This window comes from Coenobita brevimanus, chromosome 45 (assembly GCF_032717465.1).
Source record: "Coenobita brevimanus isolate Jiangsu-jjx chromosome 45, ASM3271746v2, whole genome shotgun sequence".
In the NCBI taxonomy this organism is placed as follows: domain Eukaryota; kingdom Metazoa; phylum Arthropoda; class Malacostraca; order Decapoda; family Coenobitidae; genus Coenobita; species Coenobita brevimanus.
Window position 1 is genome coordinate 39918543 of NC_136998.1, and position 24136 is coordinate 39942678.

The 24136-nt window shown below is 45.7% G+C and overlaps 1 protein-coding gene across 1 annotated transcript in view; it reads left to right on the forward strand.

Moving 5' to 3' along the window:
• Positions 1-24136, forward strand: part of Lrp4 (LDL receptor related protein 4) — a 169422-nt gene that overhangs the window by 137474 nt on the left and 7812 nt on the right. The window contains exons 12-29 of the mRNA XM_080271383.1: positions 8969-9149; positions 13281-13434; positions 14535-14649; positions 15270-15364; positions 15910-16091; positions 16652-16812; positions 17154-17306; positions 17683-17936; positions 18288-18449; positions 18876-19091; positions 19239-19362; positions 20019-20181; positions 21644-21806; positions 22026-22159; positions 22641-22834; positions 23240-23385; positions 23586-23743; positions 23910-24026. Coding sequence (XP_080127509.1) covers positions 8969-9149; positions 13281-13434; positions 14535-14649; positions 15270-15364; positions 15910-16091; positions 16652-16812; positions 17154-17306; positions 17683-17936; positions 18288-18449; positions 18876-19091; positions 19239-19362; positions 20019-20181; positions 21644-21806; positions 22026-22159; positions 22641-22834; positions 23240-23385; positions 23586-23743; positions 23910-24026 — 2872 coding nt within the window. The remainder of the gene's footprint in view (positions 1-8968; positions 9150-13280; positions 13435-14534; positions 14650-15269; positions 15365-15909; positions 16092-16651; positions 16813-17153; positions 17307-17682; positions 17937-18287; positions 18450-18875; positions 19092-19238; positions 19363-20018; positions 20182-21643; positions 21807-22025; positions 22160-22640; positions 22835-23239; positions 23386-23585; positions 23744-23909; positions 24027-24136) is intronic.

The window sequence follows — 24136 nt, forward strand, 5'->3', positions numbered from 1 at the left end:
TTGGCTGTATCGTCCCCACTTCTGTAGGGATAGGCCGGTCCTGCAGTGGATACTCAAACGGCTGATATATATATATATATATATATATATATATATATATATATATATATATATATATATATATATATATATATATATCAACGGGCTTGATCCGGAGGAAATAACATTAGGCTACTGCTTCAGGATTATGTTGGGTATACTGCGCGGAGTAATACGTAACACATTCACATTTGAAAGACATTCGGAGTAATACATAACACATTCAAATCTGGAAGACAGTTTGAAATTCTAATAACATTGCCTCATGTTGTGCAACTTACATAATACTCAGGAAGATGAACCATGTAATTTATTCGATAACAAGCCCTAATTTGCGAGATTTCAGAGACGTAATATTAGGCTACTGCCTGAGACACACGACAGCAATACTGTTCTGGGTAATTCATAACATTGAAATTGGGAAGACATGTCAAACACTTTTAATTCAAATATATCACTGTATTATAATGACCTAGAGCAGCATTTACAGCACCCTACCCGTATCCCTGACCGCCTTGGAGAGAGCTCCAACATACTTGACCTCTTCCTTACAACTAATCCTTCTGCTTACACTGTTAATCTTTTCTCTCCGTTGGGCTCCTCCGATCACAACCTTATCACCTTAACCTGTCCTATCGCTCCGGTACGGCCTGCGGACCCTCCAAAAAAACGTCGTCTGTGGCACTTTGGAGCTGCGGATTGGGAGGCCCTCAGGCAGTACTTCTTTGACTTTCCCTGGAATGATTATTGCTTCCATGGCAGGGAGCCATCTGGGTGTGCCTTGCGCGTTACGGAGGTTATTCTCTCGGGCATGGAAGCATACATTCCTTTCTCATATCCTTTGACTAATGCAAGAAAGCCTTGGTTTAATCACGCTTGTTCTAATGCTGTCCGCAACAAGGAGAGGGCCTATAAAAGGTACCGGAGCCAACCCTGAATCACATCTTTTATACATTTCTGCCTGGAATCGTGCTAAGTCTGTCCTTCGCTCTGCTAAAAATAATTTCATCTGTACAAAATGCTCTCAACTCTCTACCTCGAACTCTTCCCGCTCCTTCTGGCACCTTGCCAAAAACCTTTCTAACAACTTTACCTCATCATCCTTCCCTCCTCTTTTCTACTCCGATGGCTCTGTAGCTATTTCTTCTACTGATAAAGCAGATCTCTTCGCTCAGACTTTCTCCTCCAATTCCACCTTAGACGATTCCGGTGCTGTTTCCTCCATCACTTCCCCCCTCTGACTTCCTCATGGCTAACATTGAAATTTCTTCAGTTGATGTATTTTGTGCCATTGCTGACCTCAGTACTAATAAGGCATATCGGCCTGATGGAGTCCCTCCTGTTGCTCTAAAGAACTGTGCTTCTGTGCTTCCACCCTGCCTAGGCAAACTGTTTCGCCTTTGTCTGTCAACTTGTTTCTTTCCTTCTTGCTGGAAGTTTGCTCTCATTCAGCCAGTCCCAAAGAAGGGTGACCATTCCCAACCCTCTAACTATCGTCCAATTGCTTTAACATCCTGTATCTCAAAAATTTTCTAGTCTATTCTTAATAGAAAAATTTTAAAGCATCTTTCCTATCACAACCTTCTTTCTGATCGTCAGTATGGGTTCCGTCAGGGACGCTCCACAGGCGATCTTCTCACTTACCTTTCAGACTCCTGGTCATCCTCCTTTCGGGACTTTGGCGAGAGCTTTGCCATTGCACTTGACATCTCAAAGGCTTTCGATCGAGTCTGGCATAAATCTTTAATTTCCAAACTGCCCTCTTACGGTTTCTATCCTTCTATCTGTGCTTTTATCTCTAGCTTCCTGGTCGTTCTATAGCCGCTGTTGTAGACGGCTATCGTTCTTCTCTTAGATCTGTTAACAGTGGTGTTTCTCAGGGCTCTGTCCTATCACCAACTCACTTCCTTTTATTCATCAATGACCTTCTAAGCTGTACATCTAACCCTGTCCACTCATACGCTGATGACTTCACCCTTCACCTTTTCATTCGATTCCCACAACGTCCATCTCAGTAGTTACTTCAACAAACAAGGGATGAGGCTATGGCACACCTAATGTCTGACTTGGCTCGTATCTCTGACTGGGGTAAAAATAGTCTGGTTGTGTTTTAATGCATCAAAGACTCAGTTTTTGCACCTATCAACCCGACAGAATCTTCCACAGGTATACCCACTAATGTTTAATAATATTCAGCTTAATCCTGCATCATCATTGAACATGCTTGGGGTTTCATCGGGACTTGTCTTGGAAAGATCATATTACATCTCTTGTAAAATCTGCTTCCAAGCGATTGGGTGTGCTAAGCCGACTCCGTTCCTTCTTTACCCGTGAACAATTGTTGACTCTATACAGGGGTTTTATCCGCCCCTGTGTGGAGTACAACTCTCATGTGTGGGGAGGCTCCCCACATACAGCTCTTCTCAATAGGGTGGAGGCAAAGGCTTTTCGTCTCATTAACTCTCCCCCTCTTACTGACTCCCTTCAACCTTTGTCTCTTCGCCGCAGTGTTGCATCTTTATCTCTTTTCTATCGCTACTTCAATGGTCACTGTTCCTCTGAACTGTCTGCATGCATTCCTCCACTTCTACGACGGGCGCGTAGCACCCGTCTAGCATTCAACTCTCACCCCTTTTCTGTCCAACTCTCTAATGCAAGAGTCAACCGTTACTCCCAGTCCTTCATTTATGCAACAGGTCAACTCTGGAACTGTCTCCCTCTGTCTGTATTTCCTGCTTCCTATAATCTCCAGTCTTTCAAACAGTGTGTCCAGGCATCTCGAAATGAATGGATCTTGAATTTTGCTCTCTCTTGTATTTTGTTTTTCTCTTGGAAGGAACAGTTTTGCGGGCTCATTGCCTGTGGTTCCTTCTTCCTCACATAATATATATATATATATAGGTATGTATATATATATATATATATATATATATATATATATATATATATATATATATATATATTCGTAATAATGCCCAGGATGAAGAATTACGTAGTTTATCAGATGATGTGAAGTGATAAATTACGAAAAGATCATTTATATTCACTCGTTTTTCATTTAATGTCTGACAGACCACAGTGACCGAAACAATCTGAAACTCTGCCATCACTTCTCGGGGCTGCTGTGCTACAATATAGCCTTAAGGCGGACGCAGTGCGGAAAGGAGTATGGTTCCAATTAGTTGATTATTCTCTGAGATCGCCTGGGGTCAGTAATTGGAACTTTTCCACATAATCCGGTTGTCACCTAATTTTCCGTGAAGGATTAAAGCTAGAGCCACCAAATTTGGTGGACTTACAGACTGTGATGGCCTAAGGTGACATGCATAAGATCAATGATGTTAACCTCAGGGTCCCTGTATAGCTGGGGTCCTGGTGGGCAATGGCTGTGGCAAGATTTCTTTATCAAAATTGTCAGTGGATAATTCTACGGTATTCTAGTTTTAGTTTTAGTTTTCATTTCTCTCCTCTTCTTTCCCCCCAAAATGACATATACAGTAGCACAGCAATTTTATTTTTTCGTTTCTTCCACCTCAGATTTCTCTAGGTTCTCTTGACCTCCTCCTTGCCCTTTTCCTCCTCTTTTTCTCTTTACCTCCTCTGGTTTCTCTTTTCCCCCTTTAACGCGTAATCTTCTCTTTTTTTCTCTTTTCCTCGTGTTGCATCACCCCATCAGCCGGTGTTGTCTTCCGAGAAAACAAAGAAAAAAGAAAAACGAGTTACTCAGAAAGACTGCCCTTGGACCGAAGGGGTTATGCAGTCCGTGTATCTATCTGTATCTATCTGCCTGTCTGTCTATCTGTCTATCTATCTGTATTTACCTGCCAATCTGTCTATCTAAATTTATTCAACTCTCCATCCCTATTTAACTATCTGTGTATTTATATCCCCATCTGTCTGTCTATCTATCTGTCTGTTCCTGTCAGTGGATCTATCTATCTGTTTATCTGTCTGTCTGCCTAGTTTTTTATTTATTTATTTTTTTTTTTTTTGAGGGATTCTTTTCAGTAAATTCTTGTCCCCCCTCCTCCTTCCAAACGATTTTTTTTTCGCCTTAATAAAATCCTTCTAGCGGTGAAAGGAGTTAGTGAAAATCGTCTGGAGGCACCTAACACCTCTTCCGTAGCGATTTGTTTTTCGATATGGCTGGTTAATATCCTATTTGTGCGTTATTTATGCAGAGTATGGCGATATTGGAAGGCTTTGTGTAACGGAGAAGGGCGGTAAGGCGCAATAAACAAAGTAAATCGCTCAGGAGAAGGTGTTACGGAGCCTCCATAACCAACAGGATTACGAACCAAGGACGCGATGGTGACGAAGATTTCCCAGTCCCCTGATTTTTTTTTTTTTCTTTTTTTTTTGTGGTTTGCCTAAGTGATGGGCCTGTTCTTGTCCCCACCCTTGGGTTATGCAGTGTGTGTGTGTGTGTGTGTGTGTGTGAGAGAGAGAGAGAGAGAGAGCGTGTGTGTGTGTGTGTGTGTGTGTGTGTGTGTGTGTGTGTGTGTGTGTGTGTGTGTGTGTGCGTATCCTTTAACCTCTTGCATCGGACACCTTACCAAGAAACCAACAAGACAGCGTGGAAAAAATAATCTAAAAGGAGAGGGATGCAGTCAGAGTTGGAGTGAGAGGTCAGGGAAGGAAGAACTGGTTGTGTACTGCAGTATCAAGATGAGGAGGTAGGTAGACAGGTAAGTAGGTAGGTACGTAGACAGGTAGGTAGGTAGGCGATAAGTAGGTAGGTAGGTAGGCAGATAAGTAGGTAGGTAGGTAGACAGGTAGGTAGGTAGGCGATAAGTAGGTAGGTAGGTAGGCAGATAAGTAGGTAGGTAGGTAGACAGGTAAGAAGGTAGGCAGGTAAGGAGGTAGGTTGATAAGTAGGGAGGTAGATAGGTTGATTGATTGATAAAAATGGACAGGTCGCTTGACAGATGGATGGACGGATGGACAGTTAGGTATATATATATATATATATATATATATATATATATATATATATATATATATATATATATATATATATATTTACAGAGAGAGAGAGAGAGAATATATATAATTACGTCCAGGAGTGATGGCACGAAAACTTTTATCTCATGCGGTTAAGGAAACGCGTACACACACACACACACACACACACACACACACACACACAGATAAATCAACAACACAAACTCTGTAATCATGTGTCGGATTTTTTTGTTTTTTATAACATATCCTTGAGTCTTAAAAATTTATGTCCTTTGGTTACCACCTGTATATTGAAGCTGACATTCTTCCCCTGTATAGGATTTTGTCTTTGTTGCTCAATCAAGGACAAAACTTTGCATACAGCTTCACTGCCTGTATTTTACGCTTGGAGCATGTCCGTCACTTTCCTCCCCGACGCATCGTATCAGAGAGAAAAATTGGACATGGAGACATAGCAAGCCTCTCTTAATTTTTGAAATATGAGGAACGTGAAAAGTAGAGATGGGAAAAGAAATGTCTCTTTCAGACTAGAAATATTTTAGCCAGTAAAGTAAGAACTAGAAAGACTGCAGTATGAGGTAAAGTTTTGACAGTGGCTGGGGAAACTCCTTTACCTGCTGGGAATTATGATTTATTGATGGTGATAGTGATGGTGTGATGATGAAGATGATGATGATGATGAGGAGGAGGAGGAGAAGGAAGATGATGATGGTGGTGATGATTGGTGACGATGATGGTGGTGGTGATGATTGGTGATGACGATGATGGTGGTGATGATTGGTGATGATGATGATTCTTGTGCCATTCCTGCCATTTTACTCGTATCATATTCTGTTCTAAGTTTATTTTCTTCTGTGTTCTGAGCGTGTCCACTGCTGTCCAGGTGTGCGGAGATGAACACGTGCTCATTAGCTGGCGCGTGTTCTGTTGGGCTGATTCTCACGTAGCTTTTCTGTTATTGTTCGCCCGGAGTTCAGTGTTTTTTCATGTGTTCTGAATGTTTTCCTTGTTAACATGGTCCTGTGTGTGTGTGTGTGTGTGTGTGTGTGTGTGTGTGTGTGTGTGTGTGTGTGTGTGTGTGTGTGTGTGTGTGTTTAATTTTCTCTTTTGTTAGTATTTTCTAGTGTTCTTGATTTGATGATGATGATTTTGATGACGGTGATAATGATGATGATGATTTTGATGATGATGGTGGTGGTGGTGGTGATGATGATGATGATGAAGACGATGACAGTAAGAGTAAAAAACCAATCTTCCATTATGATGCGTTATTTCCTAATGTCTGTATATTTATTTATTTAGTTTGTTTATTTGTTACTTCGCCCGGATGGAGTCCTACGAGGTATTTTTTATGGTCGAGTTTCTTTGTTTGTTTCTATGTTTGTTAGCAACATTATGGGATAAACGGCTGAATGACATTACATGAAGCTTTCAGGATATGTGGGCACTGGTCCCCAAAGAAAGTGATTAAATTTTGGATGTACTCGAGTGACCCTGAAGAGTCAAAATCAAAGTCATGGATTTTCAGAGGACTATAACTTGACACCAACTGAAGTTAGAGGTATTTACAAATATCAGTTTACAATAACTCCCATATGGAATTTCATTTGGTACCAAGAATTTTGACCTTGAGTGACCTTAAAAGGTCAGACCCAAGGTCACAGATATTCAGGGGGTTATAACTCACCAACATGTCAAACTACAGCCACTCACACAATATAATACCCAACATCTGGAAGCATGGCATTATCAACACTATCCCCAAACCCAGCAAAGACCTCACGTTACCTTCCTCACACCTCCCCATCACATTCCTCTGCACCCCCTCCAAACCCACTGAACGACTGGTACTACAACTAGTTACACCTCACACCCCTAGCCCCATCACAGCATGGTTTTAGGCCACTACGCTCCACAAACACTCTTCTTACAGACCTTACACAGAGAATTTTAGATGGCATGAATTCAGCTAGGCCACCACACAGAACACTCCTAGTCACACTAGACATTAGCAACACTTTTGATCCCATCCCCCGCCACAACCTCACAACAAAATATTCAACACAAACATGCACAATAACACAAAAAGATGGTTGGCAAACTACTTAGCAGGCAGATGTGCACATTTAATATTTGCCGGTCAGTCTTCGAACATCAGAAACTTCACAAATGGCGTCCCCCAAGAAACTGTTTTGTCCTCTACACTCTTTAACCGATACATGCACGACATACCCACACCCCACACACCACAGATACACATAGCATCCTGTGCAGATGACATAACACTTACATGTACACACCAAAACGCAATCACAGCCGCCGCACACATCCTCCAACCTTACCACAACACACTACACGAATGGTTCACCACAAACAGGGTCAAAATAGCCCCAGCCAAATCTACAGCGACCCTTCTCACAAACTGGACAGCAGAACACAGTCACATTCCACACCTCACCATGAACAACACTTCCCTACCACACACACACACACACACACACACACACACACACACACACACACACACACACACACACACACACACACACACACACACACACACACACACACACACACACACACACACACACACACACACACACACACACACACACACACACACACACACACACACACACACACACACACACACACACACACACACACACACACACACACACACACACAATTTCCTTGGTGTAACATACAATACATCAATGTCATTTAAACAACACATCACAAACATTAAAAACAAAATAACACCAAGACTCAGTGCCTTAAGGTCACTTGCCCATACAACATTTGGACACCACAAAGAAACCACCACCACAGTATACAAACAATATATACGTTCAGTGATGAATTATGCAAGCCCTGCTTGGGCTCCTAACCTCACATTGCAACACTCTACGGACCATACAGAACGAGGCCCTAAAAATAATCACAGGCTGCATAGCTACTACACCCACAGATCACCTACATCAAGAAACCAAAGTCCTTCAAGTCAGGGATCAACTGGACATGAGAGGCATCCAAATTCTCGCTGCAGCCTCCACAAACCCACAACATCCACTCCACTGCATGGCAGCACATCCACACACACCAAGGAACATCAAACAGACTCCTAGCACACGATATCATACACAAATACTGTCATCTCTCCCGCCTCAGACCAACATCCAGAAGCGTATCCATACGTACTCAAATCACTCGCCGTTCAGTTCAGTCACTTGAAGACAGCACACAGCTGCATGCACGGCCTCCTGGTATCCACCCTTCTGAATCTTATCTCCCTCGCGAGGACAGGGTCCACCTGGCCAGGCTGAGATGTGGGCATCATCCAGCCCTCTTAAGTCATCAGAAGAGGCTGGATGACTCCGTCGCTGATGTCTGTCCCGGATGTAACACAGCACCCCATACTATTAAGCATATTATGGATGACTGCATTCCACAGAGTCACCTACGCCAACAACACAACATACACTCCTTGAGAGCTCTGTGGGAAAGCCCTGTCTCGGCCGTGGTCTTTCTTAGGGACTCGAGGCTGTTCGGCCAGACTGTTTAGGGAACAACTACTACTACTACTGCTCGAAACTGTTTGCAGATAGATATTTACTATTTTTAACACACGGGAAGTCACACATGGGCTATTAATTGTACCGTGACCTTTTACCTCAAGTGACCGTGAAGGTTCAAACTCAAGGTCACGGTTATTCAGGGGCAACATCTCAAAACTGGTTGAAGATAGAGGGATTTTTACTACTGTCAACATACAGGAAGTCTCATATGGGCTTTCATTTGGCACCAAGACCTTTGACCTTGAGTGACCTCGAAAGGTCAAACGCAAGATCACGGATTCTCAGAGGGCTGTAACTTGAAAACGGTTGAAAATAAAATAACTCTTGTCGGGCGAGGTTTGTTGTGCCTGGCGCCACTTGTTTACTTATTTATTAATTCATTGCAGGTGCGCTGACACAGACGAGTGCTCAGTGTTCCGTCCGTGTTCCCAGCTGTGCCAGAACACGGAGGGGGGATTTAATTGTTCCTGCGTGACGGGTTACTTCCTCCGGCCGGATCACCTCACTTGCAAGGCACATGGGCCAAGGGCGGCGCTCATATTTGCTAACAGGGCGGACATCAGGCAGGTGGGTAGATAAAGTGAGGTAGATTGAGTGGTAGATGCGTGAGTAGATAGATGTGTGTGTGTGTGTAATTCACCGGGTCGGTCAGGATCACTTGATGGTCGTGATCGTCAGCATTTTACCCTCCGGAAGGGAGCTGAGAGCTCATATAGTCCAATCTAAGGGCAAGGCTGTGACCTTCACACACCCACACACCCGTCCCCTTGCTCAAGGGGGACAGTAACCACCCACTTCTTCAGTGAAGCTTTTCGCAACCTGAGCGAGGCGCGAACTCCCGTCTACCAGATGGCAAGCGAGAACGTTACCACTGCGCCAGCGAGGTGTGTGTGTGTGTGTGTGTGTGTGTGTGTGTGTGTGTGTGTGTGTGAGAGAGAGAGAGAGAGAGAGAGAGAGGCCAACCAGTTATTGCCCAAGCATGAAATACGAGATGATGGGTAAATTTATGATGTTGCCTGCTCACTACCACATCCAATCACCACTCACCGTCATCACTCGCTACCACTATTCAGCACCACACACCACACACCATCATCACTCGCTATCACTTCAGCACACACACCACTCACCATCATCTCTCGCTGCCACCACTCACCACCACACACCACTCACCATCATCACTCGCCACCACCACTCACCACCACATACCAATCACCATCATCACTCGCTGCCACCACTCACCACCACACACCACTCACCATCATCACTCGCCACCACCACTCACCACCACACACCAATCACCATCATCACTCGCTACCACCACTCACCACGACACACCACTCACCACCATCACTTGCTACCACCACTCACCACCACACACCACACCATCATCACTCGCTACCACCACTCACCATCATCACTCGCTACCACCACTCACGACCACACACCACTCACCATCATCACTCGCTGTCACCACACACCATCATCACTCGCTACCACCACTCACCACCACACACCACACCATCATCACTCGCTATCACCACTCACCACCACACACCACTCGCCATCATCACTCGCTATCACCACTCACCACCACACACCACTCACCATCATCACTCGCTATCACCACACACCATCATCACTCGCTACCACCACTCACCACCACACACCACTCACCATCATCACTCGCTGTCACCACACACCATCATCACTTGCTACCACCACTCACCACCACACACCACACCATCATCACTCGCTATCACCACTCACCACCACACACCACTCGCCATCATCACTCGCTATCACCACTCACCACCACACACCATCATCACTCGCTACCACCACTCACCACTCACCATCATCACTCGCTATCACCACTCACTACCACTCACTATCATCACTCGCTATCACCACTTACCACCACACACCACACACCATCATCACTCGCTATCACCACGCACCACCACACACCACACCATCATCACTCGCTACCACCACTCGCCACCACACACCACTCACCATCATCACTCTCTATCACCACTCACCACCACACACCATCATCACTTGCAATCACCACTCACCACCACACACCATCATCACTTGCTATCACCACTCACCACCACACACCATCATCACTCGCTATCACCACTCACCACCACACACCACTCACCATCATCACTCGCTATCACCACTCACCACCACACACTACTCACCATCATCACTCGCTACCACCACACACCACTCACCACCACACACTACTCACCATCATCACTCGCTACCACCACACACAACTCACCATCATCACTCGCTACCACCACTCACCACCACACACCACTCACCATCATCGCTTGCTACCACGGCTCACCACCACACACCATTCACCATCATCACTTGCTACCACCACTCACCAACACACACCACTCACCATCACTCACCATCATCGCTCGCTGCCACCACCCAGCACCACACACCACTCACCATCATCACTCGCTATCACTTCAGCACACACACCACTCACCATCATCACTCGCTACCACAACTCACCACCACACACCACTGACCATCATCGCTCGCTGCCACCACTCACCACCACATACCAGTCACCATCATCACTCGCCACCACCACTCACCACCACACACCACTCACCATCATCACTCGCTACCACCACTCACCACGACACACGACTCACCACCATCACTTGCTACCACCACTCACCACCACACACCCCATCATCACTCGCTACCACCACTCACCATCATCACTCGCTACCACCACTCACCATCATCACTCGCTACCACCACTCACCATCATCACTCGCTACCACCACTCACCATCTTCACTCGCTACCACCACTCACCACCACACACCACACCATCATCACTCGCTATCACCACTCACCACTCACCATCATCACTCGCTACCACCACTCACCATCATCACTCGCTATCACTACTCACTATCATCACTCGCTACCACCACACACCACTCACCATCATCAGTCGATACCACCACTCACCACTCACCATCATCACTCGCTACCACCACTCACCACCACACACCACTCACCATCATCACTCGCTACCACCACTCACCAGCACACACCAATCACCATCATCGCTTGCTACCACGACTCACCACCACACACTACTCACCACCACACACTACTCACCATCATCACTTGCTACCACCACTCACCACCACACACCACTCACCATCATCGCTCGCTGCCACCACTCAGCACCACACACCACTCACCATCATTTCAGCACACACACCACTCACCATCATCACTCGCTACCACCACTCACCATCATCACTCGCTACCACCACTCACCACCACACACCACTGACCATCATCGCTCGCTGCCACCACTCAGCACCTCACACCACTCACCATCATTACTCGCCACCACCACTCACCACCACACACCACTCACCATCATCGCTCGCTGCCACCACTCAGCACCACACACCACTCACCATCATTTCAGCACACACACCACTCACCACCATCACTTGCTACCACCATTCACCACCACACACCACTCATCACTACACCCCACACACCATCATTCTCCACTACCTGGTACACTCTCCCACACCCATTCCACTCATTGCAGTTACTAAATACACACACACACACACACACACACACACACACACACACACACACACACACACACACACACACACACACACACACACACACACACACACACATTTTAGTGAGTTAAGTAAAGGATTTGTTTGAGAAGGTAGCACGTAAATTTCAAATCTTGTACAAGGAAAATAACCAAACATTCCCACTGCATATTTTATCCCACTTGCTTCAGACGTCCCTCCTAACTTGCGCCTCCCTCGCTTCATTTCTCGAATCCCCTCCCAGTCGCATCCCACGCACCCCTTCCCCATCGTGAATACAGTAGCATGAACTTCAGACTCTGTACACATTCCCACTCTCCCATCCCTCTCGTTGCCTCCCTATCCTCTCCCATTCGGTCCTCTCCTACCCCTCCCCCACTTTCTCTTTACCTCCCCATCCTTCTCTGTTTCCCGGTTCGCCCCCACTTATCCCTTTCCCTCCTCTCCCCAAGATCACCATACCTAGGTAAAATACTAGATTAGCAGTTATTTCAGACACTTAGCAGATCCTCCTTATCATTTTATCTCGACCTCCCCATCTTCCCATTCACCTCACGTACCGTCCCTCCACACTTCCCCACCCCAACCCTTACTCACTTCACTCGTCCCTCTTCAGACGTTCCATATCTTTCTCCCCGTCCTCTCTTTGTTTTCCCTTCCCCCATCCCACTCAGTCCACTTTGCTACCTTCCCATTCACTCTTTGCTTCCCCACTTCCCACTCCATCATCTCTATACTTTCCCATCCTCTGTTTTTCCATCCCCCACCCCACTCAGTCCACATTGCCACCTTTCCGTCCACTCTCTTCTTCCCCACTCTGTCCACATTGCCACTTTTCTATCCACTCTGTTCTTCCCCACTCAGTCCACATTGCCACCTTTCCGTCCACTCTCTTCCCCACTCAGTCCACATTGGTACCTTTCCATCCACTCTCTTCCCCAGTCAGTCCACATTGCCACCTTTCCATCCACTGTCTTCCCCACTCAGTCCACATTGCCACCTTTCCATCCACTCTTTTCATCCCCACTCAACCCACTCGCCCCTCTCCCCCACAGATCAGCATAGACCGTCGTGAGTACAGCAGCATTGCAGAGGGACAACAGAATGCCATTTCCCTCGACTACCACTACTACCGCAACCTGGTCTACTGGACGGATGTGACTCTCGATGCCATCATGAGAGCCCACCTGAACGGATCTGGCGAGACAGGTAGGAGACTTGCAGGAGACAGGACTGAGAGAAGGATAAGAGGCGGGGGAGATGATTGAGAGACTGGGAGATAGGTAGGAGACTTGCGGGAGACAGGTGGGGAGACTGAGAGAAGGATGTGAGGCGGGGGAGATGACTGAGAGACTGGGAGATAAGTGTCAGATAGGTACGGGAAATTTTCGTAAAGATTTGTGTAATCATTTAAAATGTTAAAGCATCTGTAATTACATAAAGACGTTTGTGTCCCACAGGTCTTTTGTATTGTATCTAATCCTTTGTGCTTTAATCCCTTATACTCAAACCCTTTGTACTCTAATCCTTTGTATTTTAATCCATTGTACTCAACCCCCCTTTACTCTAATCCTATTTACTGTAATCTGTTGTACTCTAATCCTTTGTACTCTAGCCCTTTATAATCTAATCCTTTGTACTCTAGCCCTTTGTACTCTAATCCTTTATACTCTAGCCCTTTGTACTCTAATCCTTTGTACTCAAACCCTCTGTACTGTAATCCTTTGTACTCTGACCCTTTGCACTGTAATCCTTTGTACTCTGATTGTTTGTACTCTACTCCTTTGTACCCTTATCCTTTGTACTTTAATCCTTTGTATTCAAACCCTTTGTACTCAAATACTGTGTACTCTGATCCTTTGTACTGTAACCCTTTGTACTCTAACCCTTTGTGATCTAACCCTTTGTACCCTAATTCTTTGTACTCTAATTCTTTGTACTCTAATCCTTTGTACTCTAATCTTTTGTACTCTAATCCTTTGTACTCTAATCCTTTGTACTCTAATCCTTTGTACTCTTATCCTTTGTACTCTAATCTTTTGTACTCTAATCTTTTGTACTCTAATCCTTTGTACTCTAATGTTTTGTACTCTAATCCTTTGTACTCTAACCCTTTGTACTCTAATCTTTTGTACTCTAATCCTTTGTACTCTAACCCTTTTTACTCTAATCCTTTGTACTCTAATTCTTTGTACTGTACTCCTTTGTACTCACCGTTTGTACTCTAATTCTTTGTACTCTAATCATTTGTACTCTAATCCTCTGTACTCTGATCTCTTGTACTGTAATCCTTTCCATCCGTCCCTTAGCCATTGTGCGGTGGGGTCTGCGTAAGCCAAGTGGAATAACAGTGGACTGGGTGAACGACCACATCTACTGGCTCGACAGAATCACACGCAGGATAGAGGTGGCTAACTTGGATGGGTGAGTAAGCTGGATGAATACTGGATGGGTGAGATATGGACTGATAGGTGGGTGAATTAGGTAGGTGGTTGCGGTTAATGAGTCCTTGGTGAGTGTTGTGTGAGTTGGGTGAAGTGAGGTGGATGTGGGTGAGTTATGGTGTAGATGGATTGATTGGCGAGTGAGGTGTCAGACTTGGATGAGTGATTAAAGTGGATGACATGTGGGATGGGTGAGAGGGGTGAATTATAGGGTGAAATGAGTGAATTAATTGAGGTATGAGAGTGATTGGTGGGCAGATGAAATGGGTGAATAAAGTGAATGAGTACTGGGCTTCACTGGGTGAATTATGAGGTGAACTGTGTGAAGCTGCTTAGGGAATCGTGGTATAGGTAAGTTATGGGGTAGGGTTGATGAGTGGGTTAGATGTTTGAGCGAGTTTTGTGGGCAGGATGATGGATATGAGTCCTGAGGTGGGTAGTTGAGTGGATTATTCTCACCCTTTCCCCCTAAGATTCCTGCCTAAAGCTAAATAAAATAGCTTGCTGGAAGCAGGAATAAAATGTGAAGAAGCATCAGTGTTTTGAAGAGTTAGGAGGTATTGAATGATTTATATTTATTTTGTCTCCCTCTCCCCTCAGGTCGTGTCGTCGGCCACTGATCTGGACGGATCTGCAGAAGCCTCGTGCCCTCCTCGTCCATCCTTACAAGAAGCTCATCATCTGGACTGACTGGGGTAGGCAGGACAGGGTAGGATGGGATAGGGCAGTGCAAGGAAGAGTAGGATAAGGTAGCCTAGGGTAGGGTAGGGTAGAGTATGATAGGGTAAGGTAAGTTAGAGTGAGTACAATAGGATAGGGTAGGGAGATAAGGTAGGGTAGGACAGGATAGGACTGGTAAGGTAGGGTAGTGCAAGGAAGGGTGAGGTAAGGTAAGGTAAGGCTGAGTAGGATAAAGTAGGGTATGATATGGTAGGACAGGACATGGTAGAGTACAGTGCAGTGGGGAAGGACAGAATAGGACAGGACGGAGAGAAAAGAAGAGGCCAAGGCAAGGCAGGGCAAGTTAGAATAAGACAGGGAAAAGAAGGACAAGGCACAGTAGAGCAGGATGGGGCAGGCCAGGGAAGGGCTGAGCTGAGTTGGGTAGAACAGAGTAGACTAAGTAGGATAATGTGGGTTAGAAAGCAACTGGGTTTAAGGAAGAGAGATTAAATGAACTGACAAAGATGTTATCATTGGACCGGTCATAACATAACATTTTGTTCTTCATCTCTCACAGGCTCTGACCCAAAGATAGAGAGTGCGTACCTAGATGGGTCACAGAGGAAGGTGGTGGTGGAGGAGGGACTACACTGGCCCAATGGGATCACCTTAGACTATCCCACTGAGACGCTTTACTGGGTGGATGCCAAACAACATGTGATTGAGTCGGCCCAGATTGATGGAACAGGAAGGAGGACGGTGGGTTTTGGTGCAGTTGACTGGAACCTCAGCAACTCATGGCATTCTAGCTGATCCACCAGATTTATAGGATTTCAACTGATTAGGCAACTAGTTTGTGTTTTTGTGTTCATTTATCATCAGGTGCATCTTTCTGTCTCTAGTAGCCCCCCCCCCTTTTTTTTTTTTTTACATCAGCTAAGAATCCCATTATTGAATACCAGTAAGTCACCAACCATACTTCAGTAGGGGTTTGGTTTTCTGCAATTCACACTCGTCACCATGTTCAGAACTGAGCATAATATTAGTTGAAGTGTGTTTTTGACACGTTGATAGGACTTTATTTTTGTACACATCAGAAAGAAAGAAAGAGACAGATAGAAATTAGAACAAATAGACAGACAGACAGAGATGGATATAGGTATAACAGAGACAGACAGACTGATAGGTAGGTAGATATAGGCAGATAAATATATATAGTTGCAGTAGTTTAGTTGTAGATAAATAGACGAATAGCTACAGGTTGAAAAAGCAAGGGAGAAAGAGAGAGAGAGACCAACTAAACCCAGACCAACATCCAGGTCCTGGAAGATTTGCCACATCCCTTTGCCATCACGGTGTTTGAAGACTTCCTCTACTGGACGGACTGGCACACACATTCTATCGAGAAGGTCAACAAGCGGACAGGTCTGGGTCGCACCTCCATTCACCGCCGCCTGGCCTTCCCCATGGACATCCGCAGGTGATTCATGGGTTTAGTTTCATCTGTTTAGTTCACCTTAACCCATTCACCGTGGGAACATATCTTACTGTATCCATGCATTATCCAGTGATTTTATTCAGCTTTAAAAAGATTGTAGACTGCGGGGGTTAGATATAACCATCATTAATGCCTTCATTATGAGTTTTTCTTAAGTTATCAGTAAATGCAGATAATTAGGGATAGTAAGAACAAATGATTAAAAACAACTATGTTGAAGGGATCAGAGCTATCCAACTGACAATGTTTCTTTCCATCACCCAGCATTCGGTCAACCAGCAGCATACCTTCTGCTAACACTCTAATTTCTCTCCTTTCATTAGCCTGCATCCAGTCCGCCAGCCGCTTCCTCTGCCCAGCCAGCGAGAGGGATGCAGTCACTATGACAACGGGGGCTGCTCTCACCTGTGTCTTTCCGGACCTACCTCTTACACCTGTTACTGTCCTGATGGTCTTGTGCTTCTCCCAGATAAAAAGTAAGTGGAAAGGACTTTAGGTATGAGTGTGGATGAGGGTGTTGTGGGAGAGGGTTGGCAGTCTTTTAAGAAGACAGTGAGAAGATGTGGGAGAGGGTGGTGGCATGGGCATGTGTAAAAGAGAGTGAAGGTATAGTGGAAAGGAATTTAATGGTGTGGGAAAAGGTGGGAGTGTGAGCAGGTGTGAGAGAGGTTAATTATGTTGGGGGAAGGGGTTGGTTGCTGTGGGAGAGGGTTGGGGTGTGAGTAGGGGTGAGAGGTGGGAATGGTCAGCTGACTGTAACTTCAGACTACAATCCACTAAGTTCATGCACATAGAAGCTTAGGGTCACAACAAAAAATAATAACAACAACAACCACACCACTTTGCCCCCAGAACTTGCAGTCAGCGCCCAGACCGAGTGCTCATCTTTGCCCAGAGAAACAACCTGCGCCTCATTTCACTGGACTCTGAGGTCAACCAAACCCGCATGGACACAGTCATCCCAGTCGATGGTTTACGATCTGCTGTGGCCCTTGACTTTTATGTGGAGGATGACTTGCTGTTCTGGACTGATGTGGAGACCAAGACCATCAGCAGGGCGCATGTGAATGGGTCTGCTCAGATATTGGTTGTCAGCACAGACTTGGGTGAGTTGGATCATGATGCAGTGGTGTTTTTGAAGCTTAATTTTTTTTGTCCTTTAAGTTTAGAGAATTTTTAATATATATAATCTAACTCAGTTTAATTTGATCTCGTATAACTGCCTGTCCTTACTTTGCATAACTTTGCTTAGCCAAATCAAGCAAAATGTTACTGAGTCCCTCCTAAGTTAAGATGACCTAACCTAATATACCAGGTCAAACCAGACCAAAGCTAGCTTAAACCAACCATGACCAGGCTAATGACCTTATGTCAGTCCCACTGTAAGCATTCCAGAACTAATGCGTATTAATCTGTCCAAATCAAGCCAAAACTAATTCACCCCACCCTGTCCCCAGACCAACCAGCAGGTGTAACAGTGGACTGGGTAGGCAGGAAGCTGTACTGGACTGATGCTGGGACCAATCGTGTTGAGGTGGCCAACTTAGACGGATCCATGCGCTCTCTCCTCGTGTGGCAGGGTCTTGACAAACCCAGGGATATCGTCCTTGATTTGCAAGGTGCATAGGGGAGGCTTTGGGAGGCTTCAGAGGAGGTGGAGGGGTTTAGGATGGAGTGGTACGGTGTGAGAGGGAGGGAGGAAGGGAGGCAGGAAGAGAGCTGGAAGGGGAGAGGGAGGGAGCTGGAAGAAGGAAGGGAGGGAAGATGTTGGGAGACGAGTGGAGGAAGTTGGAAGGACTGTGAGTCTGAGATGGAAGAGTGGGAAAACCTGGGTGGAAATTAGATGGACTAAGAGGGATTAAGAGAAAGTTTAAAAAATGTGGGAAAATTTCTTCCGTTCGAGCAGTTCATGTTGCTGAAATTACAATAAATTAACACTCATAAGCTTGTGTAACTTACTGTCAATTGTCTAATATTATCTGACATTAGCTGGGATAGAATACTAGAGTTGCCCTGGCCATGAGATGGTGCTGTTGCCTTCCCAGACCGGTACATGTTTTGGACGGACTGGGGTAAGGTGGCCAAGATAGAGCGTGCAGGTATGGATGGTTCAGCACGGATGGTACTGGTCGACTCTAAGCTGCAGTGGCCAAATGGACTGGCAATTGACCACTTAGAGCGCTCCATCTACTGGGTTGATGCCTCCACAAATTCCATCGAAGTGGCAGACCTGAGTGGCACCAACAGGAGGGTCTTGATCCGTGAGTTACATGGTTGATGTAGAATGTGTGTGTGTGTGTGTGTGTGTGTGTGTGTGTGTGTACGTTTGAGAATATATGTATGTGTTTATGTATGTGATTATGTGTGAATGTATGTATATTTTTCCTGACTGTATTGTGTATCTGCAGGTGGGGAAGTGTCTCACCCATTCGGCCTGGCCCTGTGGGGAGACACGATGTTTTGGTCAGACTGGTACACCCGCTCTATCCACTCTGCAGACAAGGCCACCGGCAACAATAGACAGGAGATTGTGTATGTGATGTGGATCGTTTGTTTTGTTTTTGTTTTATATTATATATCTTCCTCTGGACATAGGCTTTATTTATGATCCATTCCGTAAGGCTCAGCAGCCCTCCTGTGTGCCACACTCCCTGACATTTCACCCATTCAGCACTAACCATATTTGACACTGTACATGCCATGCCTGTCAAATTATAGTGGGGATGCTTTTGTGTCATGTCAGTGGGTCTTGTGAAATACTAGTACTGTAATATCTGTTTTTTTTTTCCTTAATTCATATCTTCAAACTCCCTTGACCCAGTCTGGGATCAGACTCACAGCCTGTCAGATAATACCTCCCCTCGGCACATAGGCTGTCGTATCACCCAGATATTCTGGTAGAATCACTTCCTGTTATTCAGTCCCAAACCAGTGCCCCAACAAACCCATCCTAGATGCTGCATGCTATTCTTTCCAGCCAACGCTTTCCCAGTCTCCAGCTGCAGCATCGGTCTGAAGGAGCTGATGGATGTTTATATGTTCAGTGCAGCAAGCCCAACAACAGCACATACCTCTTATTTCATACTGCCTCTCACTTCCTTTGTTCGTTATTCCATCCTCTCCCATTCTCCCTGATTCATTACATTATTCTGTCCCAAAGCACTCCTCTAGGAAGCTTCTTCTTGCAGCGTGGGCCTGAAGGAGCTAATGGACGTGCGTGTTTTTGAGCGTGGCCAGCCCTCTGTGGCGAACCCTTGTGTGCCCAACAATGGCGGTTGCTCCCACCTGTGTCTGCTCAGTCCAGGCCTTTCTGGATACACCTGCGCCTGCCCCACTGGAATCAGGCTGAAGGTATAAAGGGGTAGAGTTATTATAAGCTGTTAAATAGGTTGCTGAAAATGATTATGTAGTGCTAAAAGAGGAATAAGTGTAATAACCGAAATGAAACTTAACAGATTAATCACACTAGTCTGGCCAGTATTTGACCTCAGGCCCTCGCGTTTTATACGCGCACACGTTACCACTGAACCAAAGGGAGGATCTTTACTTTGCCTCTAAGCAATGTGGGCATTTATAGACCCCATTACATCACTCTTTTTCTCCCCTTGGGGATTAATTTGGTAAGAGTCGAACACACATGGTAGCGTAGCATTGGAGACCAGCACTGGTGACGCTGCGGTGTACAGCTCATCCCTGGGATGTAAGGACTGGGATGCTGTCAACTAACCAAAATCATCATTACCCTCCAAACCTCGCCCCACATCCCACACCGCTGCCTTCCAATATAGTAATCGAAATGGAACTTAACAAATTAATTACAATGGTCTGGCCGGGGTTTGAACTCAGGCCCTCGCGCCTCATACACGCCAATGTTGCACTAAGCCAAAGAGAAGACCCTGCCTTGCCTCCAAGCAATGCAGGCTTTTATGGACCCCATTACATAAGAACTCTATTGATTGGGTTTCGAGAATACTTATAAGATACTGAATGAGTTTGTACTGTAGATCGTTGGAGGGCGATTACTGTGTAGGTTGCTTCAGGGAATAATAGTGTAAAAGGTACTGAGAGGTGGTATAGGGAACTGAGGAGGATTCTAGGATGCTGAAGGGGAGTGTAAAGATATTATAGGTTCTGACTGTGCAATAAGAGAAAATCAGAGATTATAGGACTGTGAATAGATATTGTTGAGAGGGATTATATGGTATTGAGGGAAGACCATAACATTTTTAAAGGGTCATGAGTTATAAGATGTTAAGATAGACACTCCAAGCCATACACACCTCGCATATAGTACTCACTGACCTCTCACTCAGTTCTTACCCACTACCTCCAGAGTGTCAATGTTTGGTGTAATATTTCAGCCAATACCATACTCGTCATTGCTCAACAAAATGACATTCTGCACAACACTCCACCCCATACTTGGTCTTCTCTCCTAATTACTTACTTCTTAATCACCCTTCATCCATCATCCCCAGAGCAGCATGTGAGAAGTTGCTCAGTACAAAATGAGAATTTGCTCAGTATCCTATTTCTCCTTAGGTAGTGCAAGGACTTTTCACACATTGCTCATCCCTTACTCACCTCTTACTCATTTGTTGCTCACTCCTTACCCACCTCTTGCCCTGTTTTCACTCGCCTCCTCTTGAGCAACAATGTTATGGGTAAGAGTTCACCCAACATGTCTCTTGTTTTTTGCCCAGTGAAAGGGCATTCCTCATATTCATCCCTCATTCACCTCTTACTCATTTATTACTCACCGCATACTCACTTCTCACACTATTCTCACTCACATCCCACTCCTCATCCCCAGAGCGACAGTGTAACATGTGAGAGTTCACCCAATACCTCGCTTATCTTCGCCCAACGTGAGGATATTCGTCAGCTTTCCCTGGACACCCCATATCTTGTGGATGTGGTGCTGCCTCTACCAGGCCTTCAGCATGTTGTGGCCCTTGATGTCGATCCGGTGTCAGGTGAGAGAAAGAGAAAGAGTACTGTACGATTATTATAGTATCCTTCTGTTCATATGTTTCATACCTTTAAGTGTGTGTGTGTGTGTGTGTGTGTGTGTGAGAGAGAGAGAGAGAGAGAGAGATTTTACCAGTATTCTGAGTGTGTGTGTGTGTATGTTGTGTGTTTTAATATATTTTCTGGCACATCCAGTTCCTAATCCTAGTCCCTCACTCCCGCAGGTGACATTTTCCTACCAGATAGTGCAGCAGCGGTGATCTTCCGAGTGTCACTTGACGGATACAAGATGAAGCCTATCGTTTCATCCGCCATCGACACTGTGGAGGGCATTGCTATTGACACCACTGGCAGGAAGGTGAGAGAGAGAGGGAGAGAGTTTTGAGAAGGAAAGGGAGACATTTTTAAGAGAGAAAAATATGAAGAAGAATATTTGTGAGGGATGAAGCTTTGAATGAGGGAAAAAAACTTGTAGGAAGACAAGAGAGAGAGAGAGAATCATTCCCAGTCGTTTTTTAGTGGGAAATTGGTTCAGGATGACTGTGATATTGATAATCATATATTGCCCAGAAGGATGTAAGTTAAATTGTCTACACTGTTCCCCCACCCACACACTCTCCTTCCCTTGTAGATGTACAGATGATGACGTCGATAACTGTAGGCTATATTGTCTAAAAAGAAGTACCGGTAAGTTTGATCCGCCACTTTATTTCCCCTCTTTTGTTTCTCCTCTTCATTATTTCCTCTCTCATACATTGTTTTCCATCTCGTGTTTTCCTTTCTGCATTGTTTCTCCTCTCATACATTATTTCCCCCTTCATACTTTCCTTCCCTTCTAGATGTACTGGACAGACTTAAAGCGTAAGAGTGTGGAGGTGGCCGAGCTGGATGGCAGTAATCGCTTAGTCCTTTTTACTGAGCTGGACCGTCCCCGCGCCATCACCACCCACTACCCCACTGGCAGGCTGTTCTGGACTGACTGGGACGAGCGTAACCCCAGAATAGAGGCAGCCGACATGGATGGCAACAATAGGTGAGGCAGGGGAGGCAGGTGGCAAATGTGGATACCAGAAATAAGTGAGGCAGGTGGTAAAGTGGGGTAGGTAGTAGGTGAAGCAACTTGGTGATAGATGAGCCATGAGAGGTAGGCAAGGCAGTTGGTGAGACAAGTGGTAGCTTAAGTACAGTAGGTGAGGTAGGTGGTAGGAGAGGCAGAAAAGGTAGTGGACGTAGATGACAGTACCTGATGAGACAGTCTGGGAGTACATGGGTGACAGGTGATGCAGGCAGGATGAGTTTGAAAAGTGAGGCAGATGCTGAGGTGACTGAAATGCTGAAATAACATGCAAGGTGCCATAATACCTCCATGAATAATAACACTCAGATAATACCCTTATAATGCCCCAGTAGCACCCTAATTAGATCACCCAATCCACAGACGTGTACTGGTCAACACGAACGTGGCGTGGCCCAATGGTTTGAGTGTGGACTGGCAGGAGGAGGAGCTCTTCTGGACTGATGCTAAGGCTAACTTCATCCAGGCTATTAAGTTGGATGGCACTGGCAGGCGCACTGTCATTGCAGGTGAGTAGGAGGAAACAGTGCAACTAGTAGTTAATAAGTTGTCATGAAGTACACAGTAGTGATGTAAAACAAAAAATAATTGTTACAATGCAATCTCACAATCACCCAGTCACTCAACGGGCCAGTTAGCCAACCACCTCATTAATCAGCCAATTAGCTAGCCTACTAGCGATCCAACTACTCCCCTTTCACCCCTCCAGACCTGCACCACCCCTATGGTGTTAGTATACTGGGGCAGTGGGTGTACTGGACAGACTGGGAGACCAAATCACTCAATCGCACCCTGAAGCGCTCTGGCCGCCCCGTCTCCACGATAAGGGAGGGCCTGGCAGGACTCATGGATGTCAAGGCACTCCCGGTGAGTGAAAAAAGGGAGGAGTGATTAAAGAAGGAGTGAGGAGTGAGTTATGGGTGACAAATAAAGGATAATAGGCAAGTTAGGGGTGAGGGTTGATAAGGGCCGTGCCACTGATTAATCGTAACAATAGCATTTACAGTAACACTCCATCATTCACCCTTCCCAGGGCCCCCCAGTGGGTAAGAATGTGTGTGGCAACAACAATGGTGGCTGCTCCCACCTGTGTCTAGCTAACCCCTTGGGCTTCTCATGCGCCTGTCCCACCGGCCTCGTAATGTTGGAGGTGAGCATCAGAGTATGAATAGTTAGCTGTCTGCGTGTCTGTTTATTTACGTATGTGTCTGCCTGCCTGTATCTGTACCTACCTGCACATGCTGTATACCAGTACATTTG